Source organism: Cryptomeria japonica, chromosome 8, assembly GCF_030272615.1.
Source record: "Cryptomeria japonica chromosome 8, Sugi_1.0, whole genome shotgun sequence".
NCBI lineage: Eukaryota > Viridiplantae > Streptophyta > Pinopsida > Cupressales > Cupressaceae > Cryptomeria > Cryptomeria japonica.
Window position 1 is genome coordinate 158,279,991 of NC_081412.1, and position 21,830 is coordinate 158,301,820.

The following is a 21,830-nucleotide window of genomic DNA, read 5'->3' on the forward strand; positions in this document are numbered from 1 at the left end:
ATTGTGGTGATGGGAGCTCAAAGGCTTGCACATGGTACAAATAATGTGGCAAAGGCTCAAGCGGCCCTATTAGCAGTTCAATGGGGGATTAAACTAGGTGTGCAAACTCTACACCTTGAAGGGGATTCACAAATTGTTATTAATGCAATCATGAAAGGTGAAGCAAATGCATGGTCTTTAAATAAAATTATTGCCAAAATCAAAAATGATTTAAATTTGATCAGAAATTATGCCATTTCGCATGAGCGAAGGGGTGGCAATGGGGTAGCAAATGTGTTGTCCAAATGGGCAACATCATTTGAGGTTGTGCATGAATTACATGTTGAAGATTTTAGAAATCTAAATGAGGATATTTTGGACAATGTAGTACGAGGGAATAATTAATTGTATTCATTTTTTGGTATGGCTGTGAATGTGGGAATGTGACGGGCCGTTATTTATAGGGGATCGGGCCCATTTTGGTTGTATTGTTTGCGGGTTGTTGGGAGGTGCTGACAAGTATGGAGGCGAAGTTCACACTGTATACCAAAAGGCAACAATTGTCGTTTGTGGGGGGCGTTTCAGCAAAGAGAATTAAATGTATGTTCAAGTTTTGCGATGATGCTTTCGTCCAGATAATGGAAATGTTGTTGGGGGAGAGTTTTCTCAAGACAATGCACAAATACAAGATGAATGTTGTTGCCGGGAATAATCATTATGTTATGTTGTTATATTATGTTTATGTTGTCGTCGGTAATAATGAGTTACGGCGGTCAGTTAGTTGGCCGACGGGTAGGTAGTTGGAGTCGCGACAGTTGTGTCGCACCCCTTCGGGTATTATATATTGTGTACCTTTTCTTCGAAAGGATCAAGTTAGTCGTGTCAGATGTAATGTTATAAGCACTTATTGTACATGGACTGTGGAATTAATACAGAGGCTGGTTATTTAATATATTTCCATTATGTTCTGTACATTTACTTTCTGCATTTAACCGTTTACCCGAGAGGGCAAACAAATGTGGATGTGGTGACTATGATTTTGGCTTGGGGCTTGGAGCTCGGTGAGTGAAAAGGAGGTGTCGGTCCATGTCTTGAGGCGGTGTGTGGAGGACGACTGGCTCTGCAAGTTGATGGAACTGTTGGAAATGGCAATGCCCGGGGCTGGTTTTGATGCAGGAGAGGGGTTCGATATTGATGGGGTCCATGATTTGAGGGAATTGGTCCCTTTCATCCAGTGGCCTTTTGGTTTGGATAAAGATGAGCACAAAGCTGAGGCGGCCATTGGGTGGGACTCTCTCAAGCTCTATTCGAGGGAGAAAGAGCTAGCATCTCGAGGCTCTGTAATTGGTGCTTCTGTAAAAAAGTGTTATGGGAGTAAGGGCAAGCAGAAAGTGAAGAGCGTGCGGCGAGTAAACCTAGCAAAGAAGGTGATGGTGGACAATAAGGCTATCGTGGGTGGAGGTGGCTGCTGCAACGTGGGTGAAGGGTCGAGTGGAGGTACAGAAAATATGCCCTAATGCTGGAAGGGTGTTGTTGTGGTGGACCTATGCATTTTCTTTATGTTTTCGAATACAAAATGGTGTTTCTCCGTTTAGGTAGAGCTTGGAATTTCGTAAATTCTCCAATTTTACTAGTCTTTTGTATTGAAGTCTGCTGTTTTTAGGGCTCGGGGTGTCTGTTTATCTAGTCATGGTGGTAGTTTGGGTTTCAGTTTTCGTAATTCTTTTTGAAACCCTATAAAGCATGTAATGGTGGCAATTTTTGTAATGAATAGTAACCAGCCGTGGTATGGGTTGTAGGGTTGGCGGTTGTAGGTGTTAGGGTTTGTCGATGGATGCCTGCAAAATTTAGGCCTTTTGTATTTTTTGATATGAATCGTTGTTATGGTGGTAATTGTTATCACAAAAGCTTGCACCCTTGCTAAGCTATCAACTCAGCAACCTTGTGAAACATGGAAACAACCTCGAAGTGTGGGATCTTGCGCATGGGGTTGAATCTCCGGAGAAGGCCGGCTTCCTTCTTCAAATAGGTGCGGATGTTGAACCAACTCAACACTTCAAAACTTACTCCTAAGCCTATCCTAACAACTTGCAGAGGTAAAGGGAAGAGAGAATTGCTTGAAATAAAGGAGGTGATGCACCAAGAAGAGATTGTTTCTCTCCCTACCGAAATGGCACAAGGAACCAACTAAAAAACCCAAGAGATGCACAACTTCAATTGCATAAGTGACCCAAAAGCATGTATGGAGGTTAGAGTTTGCTAAGTGTCGAGAGGGAAGAAGGATTCCCACAAGTCACACTCAGAAAACAAGATAACACAGCATATATATGGAGGGAAAAGCCACAAGACATACACCTATGATGAAGGTAAGAAAAGCATACACAGCATACATAGGTTAAAAGGAGGCAAGAATGGTGATTTTCAATTAATCATAAGGCCAAAAGCCAATCTTACAGTTGCAGAAATGCAAAAATAATTACAAATCTTTAAGAGAAGAGAAGAGCATAAGAAAGCTCAAACTAGCAGGGAGAGAACCCTTTACAATGAGGCTTAACAGCCCTATATAGAGAAATGGGTTACAATGGTGATCATGACCCCTACATGTCAGTTTGGAAGTGCAGGGAAGTCCATGCACTTGGCTTGTACATGCAAGCAACTTAGCCATACCTCAAAAGGCAATTCTAAGGAAGGTAGATTGACTGACCTTCCAAAGTCATTCATGACATAAGTCACCAAGCATGGCCCCGTACCTTCCTTGATGGAAATCCTACCAAAAACACTTAATGCACCCTTGTGGCTCCACAAAAGAAAGTGCACAAGCCACCAAAATTGTCGAAGCATTTAAGGCCTTGAGTGTCAATCACGCCATCCGGAAGTGTCGCCAGTCGGAAGGAAGCCCGAAGACTTCGAAAGCTTGGTCTCCCGAAGTGAGGAAGACAAGGGAAGAACTTCGTAACTTCAGGGTTCCTGAGTTCCGGGATAGAGAGAAGAAGAGAAGGAAAAGGCCTTCAGAACCTCGGGGTTTCGAAGTTTCGAAGGAACTAGAGAGAGAAGGCAAAAGGGGAAGGAACTTCGGAACCTCGGGGTTCCGGAGTTCCGGGGAGAAGAAGGAAGAAGGGGGAGGAGGGAACCTTGGGGTTCCGGGAAAGGCAAGGGAAGGGAACTTTGGAACCTCAGGGTTCCCGAGTTCCGAGGAACTGCGCAAAGGAACTTCGGAACCTCGGGGTTCTGGAGTTCCGGGCAAAGGAGATGCTTAAGAGAAGAGGCGAAGGAAAGGAAGGCTAGGAACTTCGGAACCTCGAGGTTCCGAAGTTCTGGGGGAAAAGAGAGAAAGACTAAGGAGAGGAGGGGCTAAGCTAGGGAAAGAACTTTGGAACCTCGGGGTTTCGAAGTCCCGAAGAAGGAAAGAAAGCGGCTAAGGCAAAGAACTTCAAAACCTCGGAGTTCCAGAGTTCCGGGGAAGAAGAAAAGGCCAAGGGAGGAACTTCCTCTGGACAAGGCAACACTTCATACTTCATGATTCTTCTCTCCTTGATCAACTGGGGCCGCCCTAGTCCATGGAACATATCTCTGATCGGTTCTTGCTGATGGACCAAGGGTGTCATAAAATGACAACAGTAATACAGTAAAGAATGCCACCCAGTTGTATGTAGGTGTTGAAGGCATGGCGGTCTTGGTGGTAGGTTCTGTCCATGGATGCCTGTAAGAATCAGGCTTTTTTCTGCATTTTTGTAATGTACTATCTATTCCTATATTTAATAAAATACAAACTTATTACCGACCAAAAGAAAAATATTCTTCAAGAAACTTTGCTCAAAAGTCGGCACTCATTTGCCCTTAATAGCTACAACTGCTCATAAGCAAATCTGCTTATATACACACCATGATTTTCTTCATTGCTTTACTCTTTATTGCCCTTGAGTTATATATATATGTAAATATATATATGTGTGTATATATATATATATATATATATATGCATATGTATATGTATATGTATATATATATATGTGTGTGTGTGTGTGTTATATATATATGTATATATATATATATATATGCATATGTATATGTATATGTATATATGTATATGCATATGTATATGTATATGTATATGTATATGTATATGTATATATGTATATGCATATGTATATGTATATGTATATGTATATGTATATATATATGTGTGTGTGTGTGTGTGTGTATCTCAAATCTACACATGTACCATTTTTCGAATCTGCTTCTATACTATCATATTTATTCTTCACTTCTCTCTTATAATCTGTTTGTGCTTGAAAGATAGGACATTCTTCACACACACTTATTTTCAAGTCTAATTTTCTTTTTTTCTTCACAATCTTACCACCATTATTCATCTCTATTTATGCCTTATCTTCTAGAAGTCATACCTTTTGGAATAGACATTTCTTTGAAGAGACATGTCTTCCATGTGCTAATCGTTGGCTTTATTCCTTATCAAAAGTGGATTCTTCAACATAATATTGTTTGTTTAATAAACACACCACTAAAATCGTTTCTTTCGATGTAAATGAGTTTGCATATATTAGGGGTATGAAATCGCACCTTTTTGATACATTTTTTGTTTTCTTTATCATATTAATTATGCTTCTCATTAACTGTTGTTTTGTTCTTAATAACGAAACACTTGTTTTATTCTTAAAAGTAGATTGTAGATGGCAAATATGCAAGACTAAAATAATACTTTGTTTTGTTAAATAATGGCAATGTAATGAATTATAGTTCTCGTAGGGGTAGTTGGTAGTTGCCGGCGGTTGGCACTCTTAACCAACTGCCGAGTGGTATATATATATATATATATATATATCTCATCTTGTATCGGGAACAGGGAGTTCATTGTTGTACACATTACATGTTCTAGCATAAAAGATAGATCATTCTACCATATGTTACTCTGAATTCTATATGTTGTGTTGTTCATGTTCCTGTTACATTTCCTGTTTACTTCCAGTAGTTAAAGCACATATCCCGTAGAGAGTAAACATTTTGGCATCATTGTAGGGGTAGTTGGTAGTTGCAGGCGGTTGGCACTCTTAACCAACCGCCAAGTGGTATATATATCTCATCTTGTATCAAGAACAAGGAGTTCATTGTTGTACACATTACATGTTATAGGATTGAGAAAACTTTTATCAATTCTCCAGAATGGTGGTGCCTAATGGATTTAGTGAAGAGCCACCTCACGGGAGCAAGCAGGGCCTCGGATATTGCTCTATGGATGATTGCTTTATTGAACAAAATCCGAAATGGCCAAGTATAAGATTGGGCATAGCTACTCTCAGAGCACATACATGAGTTTCTTATCCTCTAGCACGAGACATTTTCCATGTGCCACCATGCTATGGGCTTATTTTTGGAAGCCCTCTGGACACAGGTTCTAGCAGACAATTGGGGGAGGTTCCAAACTCACAATCAAGTAGACCCTACGATGCCCCTAATGTTCTAATGGACGCACATAGATACTTTCACAACCAAAGGGAGTGGCCATGCCCACATTCAGCTGCCAGTGAGGAAGAAACACAAACAAGACACAAGGCCGTGTGTGGAGGAAGACACTATGTAGGAAGAAGAGGGTACAAAAGAATTTGAGAGTGGAAGTGGGGACGACACCTTCAAACTGGCACCACATGGTAGTGATACCAAAGACGTGGAAGGATCCGAGGGCGAGGGAGAAGCAGGCGAGGGAGGAGCAAACAAACCCTTAGCCATGGAGGTCACTGAGGTCATACCAAAAAACACACCACCTATAGCCAAGAAGAGCACAGGCACAACACTATAGAGAGGATCACGACAAGGATTAAATTCGCACCAATGAATTTGCCCCCTACAACACACTTGTGGCAAGGAATCAAGTCTGTATCACTACACTGTTCAAAGAGGCAACTCATGTTGCCCTCTTGTTACAGCCTACAGGACCTCTAGGAAGTGTCGCCATATAAGCCCCGCATAGGGGAAGCCCTGTGCCCCAAACTGCCATGACTACACCTGCAGACGAAGGGACTACGACCGAAGGGATGGTACACAAAGATTCCCTACCTAAGGGTGATACACCTACGACCGAGGCATCATGCTGAGGAGAGTACACAACCCGAGGGCGAGGGGGATGCATCTAGGCGAGGGATGCAGATGGTAATTGAGGCCTCTAGTGGAAGAGCCACACATGAGGGACATTTTTGGGTTTCTAACCCCAACCCACAAGATGCCCTCAGTACCATTCAAAGGTACCTCTTGGAGATGGGGGATATTGCTATGGTCACTCAAGAGGTGGCGGAACTGGCCAAGTAGGTGGATATCGGGGTTGTACTAGCTGAAGCCGAGAAACTCTTGACATTTATGACGAGTGGACGCGCAGAGGATTTTGCGCGGCACTTTCGAGCCAAGGGGTGGCCAGGCACTAAGACGCCCGAGAGGGTGGGAGCATGGCTTCATACACATGTTGACGAGGGGAGTGGGGTGTTGGGTACCCTTCGGAGCATGGAGAGCATGTTTTGTGCTATGTTTTATGAGTTGCAAAAGGTCATCCACTCGGTTGAGGAAGCCACAATAGGAAGACTAGCCGCACTTGAGGAGTTGGAGAGGCAAAAGCATCTTATCACCGGTGAGAGGGATGAGCGAATGATGTTGGAAGCAGAGGTCAAATAGCAATAGGTGGCCATAGTGGTAAAAGATACACGACTGAGGGAGATAGAGACCCACATAGCCACCTTGTCTTGACAGCTGGAGACCACTCAAAACAAACTCATGAAGGCAGTTCAGTTGGCGAAGGTAGCTTGGGAGCACCAGAGGATTGTCAAGAGGGACCTCTGGATTCGGACTGACTAGGTGCAGCACCTCTGTCAGCAACTCGCAACATCTCAAGGTTCCCCCAAACCGACCTCTTCAGTTACTACAGGGACGTCCTTTCACATTCCCTCTTCTCAATAATTCTGTAATTAGGTAGCCCCATTTTGTTTCCGTCGACTAGAAGATGACTTCTTTTTTTGTGGGGGCTGATGTAGACGACAAATATGTCGCGACTGAAATAATACTTTGTTTTGTTAAATAATGGCAATGTAATGAATTATAGTTCCCGTAGGGGTAGTTGGTAGTTGCCGGCAGTTGGCACTCTTAACCAAGCGCTGAGTGGTATATATATCTCATCTTGTATCGAGAACAAGGAGTTCATTGTTGTACACATTACATGTTTTGGAATAAAAGATAGATCACTCTGCCATATGTTACTCTGAATTCTATATGCTATGTCATTCATGTTCCTGTTAAATTTCCTCTTTACTTCCAGTAGTTGAAGCACATATCCCATAGGGAGTAAACACAGATTGCCATCTTTTTACATGTCTCTTGAACATAGATGAAGTAGCTGTCATTATTTGTTGTTTGTTCTAATAACGAGCCAATGCATTGTCTTGTCTTTTCTAAAATAATTTCAATAGCTGCTAATGAAGTCAGCCATAGTATCTTAGGATATGAACTCGCCCAGCATTGAAGTCGGTACCTTAATGAGTCACTATCTTAGGAGAAGTTGTTCATTTTCTGTATCAAACCACTGCTTTTAGAAGCTATTGCAACATAAAACAGTGTTATATGATCGTTGCACCTTAAGAGCTGTATTCAACATGATCGGCCATTCTGAATTTGGCTTTATAACTTCTTTCTATTGACATCGACCCCTTTTGATATGACAATCAAAACATGGTAAATAGAGCTGTTTTGTATTCTTGTTTTAGGCACCAATAGCTCAGCTATAATCACTTGTCTTAATAATCTTCTCCTTAACAAAGCACTGTCCATCTGTATGGTAATTGCTGCTACATTGATCATTGTCTATTATATTAATCGTTGTCACTTTTTTTCATTTAATCGCTGCTCTTGATCCATATTCACTGCCCATAATCCTTGTCTTCATGCATCACTATTCTTTGAACAATCTTCCTTATATTCTTTGATTTCCTTGTGTCACAGTCACTCTTAGGCTGATTCAATAACAACAATCGCGTCAACACACTTTTGACATAAATGACAATATGCTCTAACAAATTTGTACATACTCGTTTGACATCAATGACAAGAACAAATCCCTTTGACATCAATGACAATATTTCCAATAAAAGTCTGCTAAAAATCTGCTCTTAAGTCTGCTACAAATCGTCCATAAATCATCTCCAAAAGTCTGCCATAAATCTGATCTTAAGTCTACTATAAATCTGCCATAAATCACCTCCAAAAGTCTGCTATAAATCTGCTCTTAAGTCTACTACAAATCTGCTGATAGAGAATATATTTCTGTTCTAAATCTTGACGATATTTCATTAATTGCTTACACCTTACACCACAAACTTACCTTCTTTTATACCCCATAAAACACTTCTTCAGCCAAGAGTGGTGACTCTCCCAAAGAGGTTGGCCAAACTTGAAATATAAATATTTTATTTTAATTCCCAAAAATGAGCACCCACCAGGAAGGGTCGGCCACTTGAGATAATAATATAAGATATTATTTTCTTGGGCACTAGAAATGGGTCGGCCCAATATTAAGCATTAGTTTAATTGTATCCTGCAAATTTCAAAGAGAGATGTCATGGAGATAAGTGCCAAAATAGAGATGGGTCAGCTAGCATTCCCCAATGAACATAAGCTTGTCTTTGATGCCTTGGAATGGTGCAATCTACCCTTAAATAATGGAGATTCAAAACTGATTTAGTGATTTTGTTTGATCATTGAACATCAATTAGTGGCCTTTGGCCTTTCATTAGCGATTTCCTTCTTGGACCAACATTTTCCATCTTGACATTAATGACAATTAATCCAACAATCTCCTTTGATATCAATGGCAATAACCCAACAGGTCTAAAATCCACAAAATAGCAAAGGAGTTTGGTGTTGTATTGTGGGGTTCAGCGGACAAATGGAACTTAAGACTTGTAAATAAGTCCCATGTCCATGTGTGAATGCCAAGCCCATCAAAGACAGTTTTCAATACTGTTACAGGACTCAAAGATAGGGTGGAACTTCAGACTTGGAGCAAGTACCAAGTTCGAGTGGGAGTCCAAGGTCCACATGCAAATGTAGTGGGCACCCTAGAATGCCCAAAAACTAACCCCACTGCTGATAGGAATTTAGTCAAACAGTTTGCAGCCAACTCCTTATTCCTCCGTTTAATGTTTCAATGTTTTTTTTTGTTTTCAAGTCTTTGCACAGGTATGAAACCACATAACATGAACTAAAAAGAATTTACAATAATAGGCAAGCTGGAAATTGAACTACTGCTGTTATAATATTATTTCAAGAATTAACAAAAATCAAATACATAGCAGGTTATTTTCAACTCACTAAATACTCCAGCATTTTGACATAATGTTCCAACCAAAGTTTCTAATTCTGCTGCTACAGTAACATGAATAGTGCTGCATGAATAGTGCCAGGTGAATAGTGCCGCGTGAATAGTGCCGCGTGAATAGTGCCGCGTGAATAGTGTTGCATGAATAGTACCCGCGTGAATAGTGTCGCGGCCTGTAACTGGAAATGCAACCAAATAATGCTGCTGCTTGTAGCTAGGAAAAGCACCTAATCTGCCTGTAAATGAAGCTGATAGCAAAGGATTCCAAAGGCCAAACCCCAAGGGAATGACGTCTAGAATGTCACAAGAGAGGATAGACGTCCTCTAATGCCAAGAACGGATCTGCAACTCACACACCAAATTCTTCTCATATTCCACCTCCCCAATGAAGCCACAAAAGCTCCCTTTTATTCTTTCTCCAAGGGGCGACCCAACTCACTCAAGCAATGTGGGATAAAACATGTTCAATATAAAACATATTAAAATATTCACTTATGTCTCCCTTGGTTGCCCCTTTGATTTACACATATCTCCATAAAATAAATATTAAAGTAACACTTTAATATTTTACAATTAAATTAAATGTTACTTTAATAAAACCTCAGGCATTAAAATATATTAGCAATCGGACTCCGAATAGCATGAGTGATAGCTCGTCGGAAAGCTCTCGCCAAGGAGTATCAAATCCAATCACCAAAACTAGCCCCCGTTGTGTCCTGCTGACTTACTAAAAATAGTAAGTATTCCTGAAACTAAGTAAATCAACTTCGTTTTGGCCCAAACTGGAAATGACTAGGCCAAAACACTCCAGGATCCCTTTAAACCCTTCGTTAGCCCTCGGGACCATGTAGAGCTAGGCTAACGCACATATACTTGGTGAATCTGCTAGAGTGGGGACATTACAGTCCGCCCCCCTTGAAATTGCTTGTCCTCAAGCAATCTCAGTCCAGCCTGCTGTATCACCTGCTCATTCTCCCATGTAGCATCTTCCTCCGGCAGGTCTCTCCATCTGACCAAATACTCCTTCACTATCCTGTTTCTGAGTTTCCTCTCTCTGGTGTCCAGAATAGCCTCAGGTACTAACACGAGCTTCCCCTCCTCATCCAAAGGAGGTAAATCTGCAGAAGGTACTACACTCTGACCAATAGCTTTCTTAAGCCTAGACACATGAAATACATTGTGCACCCGACTGCCCTCTGGAAGCTCAAGCTCATAGGCGACTTCGCCCACTCTGCGAATCACCCTGTAGGGACCATAAAATCTAGGCTTCAACTTTTCAGCTCCGCTCTTCTTGAGTGATGACTGTCTATATGGTTGTAGCCTCAAGTAAACCATATCCCCTACCTCGAAACTGCGCTCTATTCGGTGCTGATCAGCGTACAATTTCTGTTGATTCTGGGCCTGCTGTATATTCTCCTTGAGCACTTTCAGGATGTCCTGACTATCCTGCAATAAGTTTTTGGCTTTGGGCACTCTGCTGTCCCCCAAAACTAAATCCATGAAGCTAGGTGCATCATAACCATAGAGTGCCATGAAAGGAGTCATCCTGATGGACATATGATAAGTGGTGTTATAACAATACTCTCCCATATGCAACCATCTGACCCAAGCTTTTTGTTGTGCAGTTACATAGTTCCTCAAATATCCCTCCACCCATTTATTCACAATCTCTGTTTGCCCATCTGTCTGCGGATGATAACTAGTGCTAGGTGTAAGATCTGTACCTCACAACCTAAACAGCTCCTGCCAAAAAACACTCATAAACTTACTATCCCGATCACTGACAATGAATCTGGGCAACCCATGTAACCTGAATATCTCTCTAAAGAAAAGATCTGCCACCTGTGCTGCTGTGTAAATGGACAGAATAGCAAAGAAGTGAACGAACTTCGTCAAGCGGTCCACCACCACATAGATGCAATCCCTTCCCTGCACTCGTGGTAACCCAGTGATGAAGTCCATCGAAATACTTTCCCATTTCCTATCAGGAATGGGCAAGGGCTGTAATAAACCTGCAGGAAATGTGTGCTCTCCCTTATTCTGTTGACAAACCGCACACTCCCTGACATACCTCTGAACATCATCCTTGAGCCCTCTCCATGAGAACCGCTCTCGGATCTGCCTGTAGGTCTTGAAGATCCCCGGATGCCTAGCTGTGGGTGCATCATGAAATGCCTTTAGTATCACCTCTCTCAAATGTGATGACGGAATCAAATAAACCCTGTCCTGAACTCTGATCAATCCATCTATCACCTCATAGCGATCATCCTGTATAGTACCTGAAATCAATCCAGAAGCCCAAGCATCTCTGACATACTTTGCTATAATCTGATCTCTCCAATCTCCTGAAATCTCTGCCAGAGCACATAAGTGAGGTCTCCGAGATAAGGCATCAGCCACCACGTTTTTCTTACCTTTGACAAACTCTATGTCAAAGTCATAAGCCTGCAATTTAGTAACCCATTTCTGTTGCCGGTCATTAAGATCACGCTGGCTCATGAAATATTTTATGCTTCTGTGATCAGTTTTGATCACAAACCGTCCGCCTACTAAGTATGATCGGAATTTGGCCAATGCATGCATTATGGCCAACATCTCCCTGTCATAGATAGAATAGCTCCTCTCAACACCTCGGAGCTTCCTACTCTCGAATGCAATGGGATGTTTCTCCTGCATCAATACTGCCCCTATCCCATCACCTGAAGCATCACACTGAAGTTCAAATGGCTTCGTGAAATCTGGTAGAGCTAAAACCGGACAAGATGACATCACTTGTTTGAAGTGGTCAAAACATCGCTGCGTTGCTTCTGTCCATACGAAGGCTCCCTTTTTAGTGAGGTCTGTCAAAGGTGCTGCAGTCTGTGAAAACCCCTTAACAAACCTCCTGTAAAACCCGCATAAACCAAAGAACCCCTTAAGTTGTGTGAGGTTCGTGGGAGTAGGCCAATCTACTATAGCTCTAATCTTTTCAGGGTCTACTCGAACTCCATCTGCACGAATAATATGCCCAAGGTATAGTAATTCTGTCATACCAAACTCACACTTAGACTCCTTGGCATATAAAGACTCTCTCTCTAGGATAGATAATACCTCCTCCAAATGCTGTGAATGTTCCTCCCAGGTCTTACTGAAGACCAAGATGTCATCAAAGAAGATCAAGACAAATCTCCTCAACTGCTCCCTGAATACCTGGTTCATACAACTCTGAAATGTAGCGGGTGCATTGGTTAGTCCAAATGGCATAACCATAAACTCAAAGTGGCCATAGTGACATCGGAAGGCTGTTTTCTCAATGTCCTCTGCTCTCATCCTGATCTGATGGTATCCAGATCGCAAATCAATTTTGGTGAAGAAGCATGCCCCATGCAACTCATCAATCAACTCATCAATCCTAGGAATGGGATACCTGTTTTTAATTGTTTTCTTATTCAATGCCCTGTAATCGATGCACATGCGCATTGTCCCATCCTTTTTCTTTACCAAAACTACAGCTGAAGCAAAGGGGCTTTTGCTAGGCCTGATGTGCCCCATTTCCAACAACTCCTTAATTGCCTTCTCTATCTCATCTTTATGTTTCTTAGGATGACGATAGGGAGTGATCATCACTGGTTTGGCTCCCTCCTCGAGCTCAATAACATGCTCTGCACCCCTGTCAGGAGGAACCCCGTGAGGAATATCACTGAATACCTTGGCATGCCTGTCAAGAATCTCCTGTATATCTGATGGATGACTCTTCACCCGAGGCTCCGGTGAAGTTGGCATAACTAAGCACTCTGTTGCCCACTCTATGTCATTATGTCGAAAAAGTCTCTCCATTCTCTTCAAAGAAACTACCTTGCAACTCCCATCTGAAAGTCCCCTGAGAACAACAGTCCTACCTTCATGCTGAAACCTCATTTCCAACTTCGCTAGGTTGAAAGTGAACTCAACCAGCGATGCCATCCATGTCATACCGAGGATGACGTCGTAATCTCTCATGTCCACAACGTAGAAATCATCCTCCAACTCATAGCCATCTCCAAATCTAATGTGAAGATTTGAAACCTTCTAAGTACATAATAGCTTTTGGCCATTAGCCACCATGACCCTAAAACCATCATGCTCCTCTGTCTGTAAACCTCTCCTGGCTACCAACTGTGTATCTATAAAGTTATGTGTAGCCCCAGTGTCAATGAGAGATATCACTTTCTGCCCCTAGATAGTACCCCTGACCTTAAATGTGATTGCCTTTTGGGCCCCTGTCAAGCGTGCCAACGATCTATCATCCTTAGGAATGCTGCTCTCCTCTATCATGTTACCCTCATCTGAATCAGAGTGCTGATCCTCCCCCTCTGACTCTGACTCCTCTGCTGAAAAATACTCCATTTGATTTGCCTTAGCCTTGAGAGGGCATTTATGAGATAAGTCCCAAGGCTCTCTACACTGGAAGCACAGTTTCTTCTTTCGAAGTTCATTCAAGGTTTCACTGTCTAGTCCTTTTGATCCTTCTTTGGGTTTGTTATACTCTTTCTGAAATGGTTTTTTGTCTTTGTCCTTGCGGTAGGAAGAATCTGTTGAATGGTATTTTCCTTTGTATACCGAAGGGGCTAAATCTCGTGCCTTTTTAGTTGCTTCTGCTAAGGTGAGTGGATCATGTCCCTTCACCCAACCACGTAATGGATCAGCAAGCCCATCACAAAATAACACCACCAATCTCTTAGGAGAGATATCAGTAACAAGTACAAACAAACGCTGAAACTCGGCGATGTAAGCATCCACTGACCCTGACTGTTTTAATTGTGCGAGCTCCTTGAAATGTAACTCGAGATCCCTAGTGTCAAATCTCTCAATCAATCTTTCTGTGAATTCCTCATAGGATGTAATCTGATTATGCCCCAGAGTCACCATGCCATGATGCCACCATTCATGCGCAACGCCGTCCAAATGCATAGCCGCATACTTGATAGCCTCCTCCTCAGGCATAGGATTAAGCTGTAAGTATGTATCTACCTTCTGCACCCAAGCTCGTGCAGTCATCTTCCCTGAAGCATCATAATAAGGCAAGGTAAGTTTTCCAACTTTCTTCCTCAGCTCAAAATTCTGATTCCTCCCTCCTGCTCTAGGCATATGTCTCATCCTCAAGTCCATATAATCTCTGAGGGAAATATCTGCCTGAAACTCGGGTCCACTGGCCTCCCAGTCCCTCCTGAACTGACCCTGTAACTCAGTAATCTGCGGTTCGTTCATTGGTTGAACCGGATCCCTAGGTGGAAAGGTGGGTAGAAGAGGTCTCAAGCTCGCTGTTCGAGCTGGGTGTGCAATGTGTCTAAAGTTATCCGCCTCAATCCCATTGTTGCCATGTCCATTATTACCATTAATGTTATTCTCAGGGCCATTGTTGTTGCCTCGACCTCCATTATTATCATTGCCCCTATTGTTATCGTTTCCCCCATTGTTATTGTTTCCATTGTTGGCCTCACCTGGATTAATATTAACGCCCATCTGTCTAGCCATAAGCTGCAACATCATGTCCATTCGCCTATTCTGCTCCTGCTGCATACGCTGCCCTTGCTCTAACGTACCCAGCAACTGTCTGAACATTACCTCCCCTTGATCTGGAACGATATTCCTCTCATCTCGGTCACCCATACTGCTGTCCTGATCGAAGAATATTTCCTCTATGTCTGTATGACTGGATTCTATGTCCACCTGCACGGATGAACTAGACTGCTCACTCTGACTATCCGGATTTCTATTTTGTCTGGCCCTGGTATTGCGAAAATTATAATGCCCCTGTCGCATGCTCAATCATACACTCTGGACCTGTTTTATTTCTGCAATATGTTTTGGTGAAAGTTTCCCACAAGATGGCAGAATCTTCTGCTCTGATACCACTGTAGTGGGCACCCTAGAATGCCCAAAAACTAACCCCACTGCTGATAGGAATTTAGTCAAACAGTTTGCAGCCAACTCCTTATTCCTCCGTTTAATGTTTCAATGTTTTTTTTTGTTTTCAAGTCTTTGCACAGGTATGAAACCACATAACATGAACTAAAAAGAATTTACAATAATAGGCAAGCTGGAAATTGAACTACTGCTGTTATAATATTATTTCAAGAATTAACAAAAATCAAATACATAGCAGGTATTTTCAACTCACTAAATACTCCAGCATTTTGACATAATGTTCCAACCAAAGTTTCTAATTCTGCTGCTACAGTAACATGAATAGTGCTGCATGAATAGTGCCATGTGAATAGTGCCGCGTGAATAGTGCCAAGTGAATAGTACCCGCGTGAATAGTGCCACTTGAATAATACCCGTGTGAATAGTGTCGCGGCCTGTAGCTGGAAATGCAACCAAATAATGCTGCTGCTTGTAGCTGGGAAAAGCACCCAATCTGCCTGTAAATGAAGCTGATAGCAAAGGATTCCAAAGGCCAAACCCCAAGGGAATGACGTCTAGAATGTCACAAGAGAGGATAGACGTCCTCTAATGCCAAGAACGGATCTGCAACTCACACACCAAATTCTTCTCATATTCCACCTCCCCAATGAAGCCACAAAAGCTCCCTTTTATTCTTTCTCCAAGGGGCGACCCAACTCACTCAAGCAATGTGGGATAAAACATGTTCAATATAAAACATATTAAAATATTCACTTATGTCTCCCTTGGTTGCCCCTTTGATTTACACATATCTCCATAAAATAAATATTAAAGTAACACTTTAATATTTTACAATTAAATTAAATGTTACTTTAATAAAACCTCAGGCATTAAAATATATTAGCAATCGGACTCCGAATAGCGTGAGTGATAGCTCGTCGGAAAGCTCTCGCCAAGGAGTATCAAATCCAATCACCAAAACTAGCCCCCATTGTGTCCTGCTGACTTACTAAAAATAGTAAGTATGCCTGAAACTAAGTAAATCAACTTCGTTTTGGCCCAAACTGGAAATGACTAGGCCAAAACACTCCAGGATCCCTTTAAACCCTTCGTTAGCCCTCGGGACCATGTAGAGCTAGGCTAACGCACATATACTTGGTCAATCTGCTAGAGTGGGGACATTACAGCAAATTTGACAAGTCTATCTAGCAACACAAATAGCAATGGCCGAAGTCTACATTATAAAAAGAGAGATTTGGGACTGCGGGCTTAAAAAAGGGATATTGAATGGCTTTAATTAATTAATTTAAAGGATGATAATGAATAATAATAATATAGATGTTATTAATTAACTAAGTTCCAAGTCCACTTTGAAGGCTGGAGTCTACATTGTAAAAAAGAAGTAAATACTTCTTACATATAGTGCAATCCAAGGTGTAAATACTTCTTACATATAATGTTATCCAAGGTGTAAATACTTATTACATTTAATGTTATATACTCAATGGCTGGAATTGTGTAAGGTGTTTTCATGTACACTTGAAACAATGCCAATTTGACTAATGACAGCATAGCATTTAGAAATGATGGTTTAAAATGATGTATCATACATTCATGAATTTTGGGATTCATTATTAGTTGCAACTGCAGAGACACGCCTTCAAGGGTCATTGTAAAGCATCTTACTAAGCAATTTTCTTGGGTTCCAGTGCAATAAGTGCAATAGAGAAAAGTGTCAATCTGAGCAAGTTGCAGAATACTACAAATGTTAGAATACTGTTGAAATGATGATTAATGGCCTTGAAGGCCTTGAGGAAGAAGTAAGCTTGTAATCTGCAGAAGAGATAATGGCAAGAGAAGGCAAACTATATTACACTTCAGAAATATTTTCCTGCATTATATTCTCCTATGTTGCACTTTGGCTTTTGTGATGATTTCAGTTCTCACTTTGCTTCCATTCTTGCATACATCTCTCTAGTAGCTTTTCAGCACTTAAAACAACTCATTTCAAAGCAGATACTGCTTGTTTTCTTGAGTAAACATAGAAAGAAAGAATGAATGAAATTATATCAATGTCCATGACTGACAAAGAATAGAAGGAGTAAGATGTTTATGGAAAAAGTAAAATAAATTAATAAATAAGATGTTTGTGACAAATATAAAGATTCATGCCAGTGAAGTAATTCTGGAATATCTATACTAAATATAAAAACTAGTACAGTGCCCAAGAATTTAGTACTCTAGCATCCACTATTCCATTGGTAATGTATTCCACGTTCATGGAAGCCAGTTTTCAATAAATGTGCATCCCTATAAAAGTGAAACACATTCCCAGCAATCAAAAAGAGAATTATTGATACTCCCTCCTCTTTGACAAACTATCTTCACTCTCAGAAAATTCTAAGTTAAATTAGCATAATTTATATAGAAATTACTCACGTCAAGAACCCTTAGATACTCAACATCAAATAGCCATGACTTCAATCTTATTGACTAGATATCTCTAAAGTCAATTTTCTCTAGCATAAATAATGCCTAAAAAGTTTAATCTATTTTTATTTTCTTCCTAGACCAATGTTCTACTAGTATAATACTTGTAAATGGGAAATCCACGATTCTTTCATTAGAATCACCATACCTTCAAAATTTGCAAATCTTCTTCCACTAGTTTAGCATCAGCTTGGGAGAAGACTCGTGATGGTCCTCCATCCAATAACACCCGAGCCAACCCATCCTGTTGTGTAGTAGCTTGCATTCTTCAAAACTGGATATATATGCTATAACATATTTGCAAGAATACAAGACAATCTTGCAGCACAAAGAAAATTGGTAACACAAAGAATAAACCCAAAAACAAACCAGTGATGCCTGAAGGAGCCCTATAACAACACGATCTCTCAAAGGGTCCACAATAACATCACATAATTGTACCAGTACCTGCATTAGTTAACATAAGAATGCAGTTCTATAAGAACTGGCAATATCTATTGCTTCCTTAAAAGAGTTAAAAAAAGCTAAGCATCAAAATTCAATTAAAAACGGGATATCCTAAACCACTTATGGTCATTGGGTTGGTCCTCTTTATTAGATACTTTTATGTTATCTGTAATTTGTCTATTTATGAAACGAAATAGCTGCAGCAATAATCTCTCATGTGCCAAAGAAATATCCAAGAAGGCCAACATAGTTTGAAGTTTTAACAACCCTACCGAATCAAGGCTGTGAACCACAGTTTCCATTCGTGCTTGTGAGACACTGTCTTTGTACAAACCATCTATAAAAGATCCCTTCATATCCCAAAAAATTATTTTTATTCCTGTAAACAGAAAGCGAGTTTGACATTTTTTCAAAAATAACTGATGAAATGCTATAAAGTAGAACGCTTACGTGTTCCACTAAGAATTGAACACATGGAAGATATGATGTGTCAAGATGGAAACCCAGTCCATGCTTCACGTATACCATATAAAAAATGAATGTAAAATTATCAGGTAGCCTTTTAGCACCATGCAGTTACCTGTGAACTCGCATATTTTATCAATGGCTGCATTAACAGCCTTTCTCGTTCCATCAAAGGCTGTTGAAAAAACATCTGCCGGTCTATTAGCTATAACACGCCTCTGTTTGAGATCACTATCGTCTGAGCTCCGTCCTTGTTAACAAAAGAAGAAAAATTTAGAGTTGGAGATAAAGAATTTGAGAAGAAAAAGTTAATTCAAATTCTTTCTTACTTTGCATCTTGCATCATATTGTTTTTACAACAGTTTACACAAATGTTAAGTGTTGACTGAACAAATTGTAGTTATTCATTGAGCTGAGTAATTTAACAGCCTGATTGTGACTGAAACTTCTTAATTTTGAAATTACTATCACAACATTCTCTATTTGCTTTGTGACTCCCAGAACTGTGTCCATGCTAAAGTTTTTTCTTATAAGGCATTCCGCATCAATATCACATAGCACTGAATAAATAATGTTATCTCCCAAAATTTCTTTCCAAAAATTAGATCAAAACATAAAAGAGGAGATGCTGAGGAAAAGCTTATAAATATGATATGGAAGTACAGTAGAAGTAGTCAATCTCTAAATTAAAAAATAATCATTTAAGTGGAAGCTGCATTGAACACTGGTACATAAAAATTAAAACTAACTGACCCTGAAAATTCACAGGTGCATTTCATGAAATTACCTGAGCTAACATTGTTGTGCAGTCTCCTCTGTTCCCAACGTTCTCGAATGCTATCTTCAAGTCTGTTCAACTGAGCTACAGCATACTTCACATTGAAAAACATGCTTCAAATTAGTTTTGAAATTAATTCCAGCTACATTACATAAGACACAAGATGTCCCCATCCAACAGTTAAGGGACAGAATTCTCATTATTTACCATCCAACAATACCCATATATCCAAAGCAAAAATGTGCCAAGACTATCACCAAAATGGGAATTCAACCACCAAAGAAGCAAACCTTCACTATAAGCAAGGGATCTGCAAGTCAGATACCTGGTTGTTGAATAATACCTTGACTATGAAGCCTTGTTCTTTAGATGACAAGACTATCACCTATATGAGGATTTAACTTACCAAGCATCCCTGCTTGGATCTGTCTATTCAAAGTGTCCCTTGAGTAACAGAGATAAGATATTTTAATATTGAAAAAGTGTTTGACAAATAATGTAATGTCCCCTGCTTGATTTAGGCCTATTTTAACCATAATCAATCCATCTCAACCTACTTGTGACATAAACTAAATTGATTAGGAGACAAACTATGAATCAAGTCAATAATATTCCATAGTTCCAATTAATTTATCAATTATCAATGAGTAAATAGTTCATCTATTATACTAGATAATCAATCTATCATTCATACTTCTAGGTCTCATTCCCCAACCTCTTAAATACTGGCAGTCTTAACAGAAAAACATACTTTCCTTTCTGTTATTAACTTATGAATTCTTCCTGATTTATATTCCAATATTTGTTTGTCGGATCAAACCATATTCTTTTATATTTATATATGTACTTGTATATATTTTATATTATATTTTTACATTATATATATATTCTCAGATATTAACATTATACGTATTACTGTAGAGCAGTTCTCACAAGTACTATAATAATCATAATTATTATTTTGTTATTAACATTTGTATTATTATTAAATTCTTATTATTAGTGTTATTATTAAATCCTGTGTATGAGCCAGCGGGTTCAAACACAATCTCATATTAAGTACGTCTCATGCATATCAGCAAGAACAAAGATGTTACTGCCTGTAACATAATAACAGTTCTGATCTGATCTGATCCATCGTCCGAGACAGAACGATAATTCCCTATCCATAAGATGGCTGCCGATCACCCCCCTGAATGAATGATTTGATTTGTCTTATATAACTCTTCACAACTGAAGGGTTGTGCTCGTTGAAAGCTAAAGAGCATGCTTCGTTAAGGGATCGTGCCACTTCATTATTCCAATCGCATCTCTTGTTTACTGTTGTTATCATATAATCCATTATCAGACTCTATTAAATCGCATGATTAGTTGTTATGTTTAACGGATGATAATTAGTTATCATGAGGTCTTCTTATTATGAATCTCCTTGGTATTAATCTCCTTTGTTAACATAAAAATGATCTCTGTTAAGGGTAACGGAGATTATCAAAGGTTTACATCTTAGTCTGGAATGATTGTCTTCGATCATTATTTACCACGGCTATCTCTAGTTATTGATCCCGTATATGATATCTTTGGGTTGGGATGGATCCTTTCATATTGCTATCCAGTTATCGATTAGTCAATTCAATATTCTTGATGCTTATTTGCTATTAATAATACTTCAGCGGTCTTGCACTTTGACCTGTCGATGAAGTCAGATAACTATTCTGCATATTTCTCTTAATTGCTCCACTCATATTATCACTCGGTACAATAAAGTATAAATACATAATCGTGAGTGTTGTCCAAGGTTCGGTTTTGTCATATCAATGAATATCGGAAGAGTTGGCTTTCAATATTATCATCTAAAAAGATAATACAATGAGCTTTCTCTTAGTCATTTAGCATTTGGATGGGGGCGTCACAAAGAATTTCCAATATATGGATTTGTTGCAATATTAATTTATCTTTATTTGAATATTTCAAGAATATTAAATTAGTAATAAATATTAATTAAATAATAATATTTAATAAATAAATAAATTTCAAATAATCATTTGTTGGTAATTATTATATCAATTAATAATAATATATATATATATATATATAACGATCAAGGAGGGGACATGACAAATAAAGAGGCTTCTCTCAACTCTAAAAGGAGATGAAACTAGTGGCTTAAGCTTGGATATGGGTTGACATGGATCAAAGTAAGCATTTACTAGAAGAGCTGGATGTAAGCAAGCCTTTACCATAAGTGATGGATCTCTGAACCAGTGACTTGGCTGCTGAACAACCCCTTGATTACAAAGGCTTGTTCAAAAGTCAAGACTCTCATCAATATGAGAATTTAACCCACCAATGCCCACAATCATGTGCACATTTTTTTGCGTAAGGCAAGTTTAGAGCAACAAGCAATGGAGAATCAACCTCTAGTTATAAAAATTTACC

At 39.8% G+C, this 21,830-nt stretch overlaps 1 protein-coding gene across 3 annotated transcripts in view; it reads right to left on the reverse strand.

Annotated features, from left to right (window-relative positions):
• LOC131044816 (protein unc-13 homolog) overlaps positions 1 to 21,830 on the reverse strand; it is a 193,899-nt gene that overhangs the window by 13,722 nt on the left and 158,347 nt on the right. For all 3 annotated transcript variants that reach the window (XM_057978251.2, XM_057978253.2, XM_057978252.2), the window contains 5 exons: positions 19,404 to 19,488; positions 18,732 to 18,866; positions 18,424 to 18,530; positions 18,074 to 18,151; positions 17,853 to 17,948 (listed from right to left, as the gene is read on the reverse strand). In XM_057978251.2, the coding sequence (XP_057834234.2) occupies positions 17,853 to 17,948; positions 18,074 to 18,151; positions 18,424 to 18,530; positions 18,732 to 18,866; positions 19,404 to 19,488 (501 nt within the window). The remainder of the gene's footprint in view (positions 1 to 17,852; positions 17,949 to 18,073; positions 18,152 to 18,423; positions 18,531 to 18,731; positions 18,867 to 19,403; positions 19,489 to 21,830) is intronic.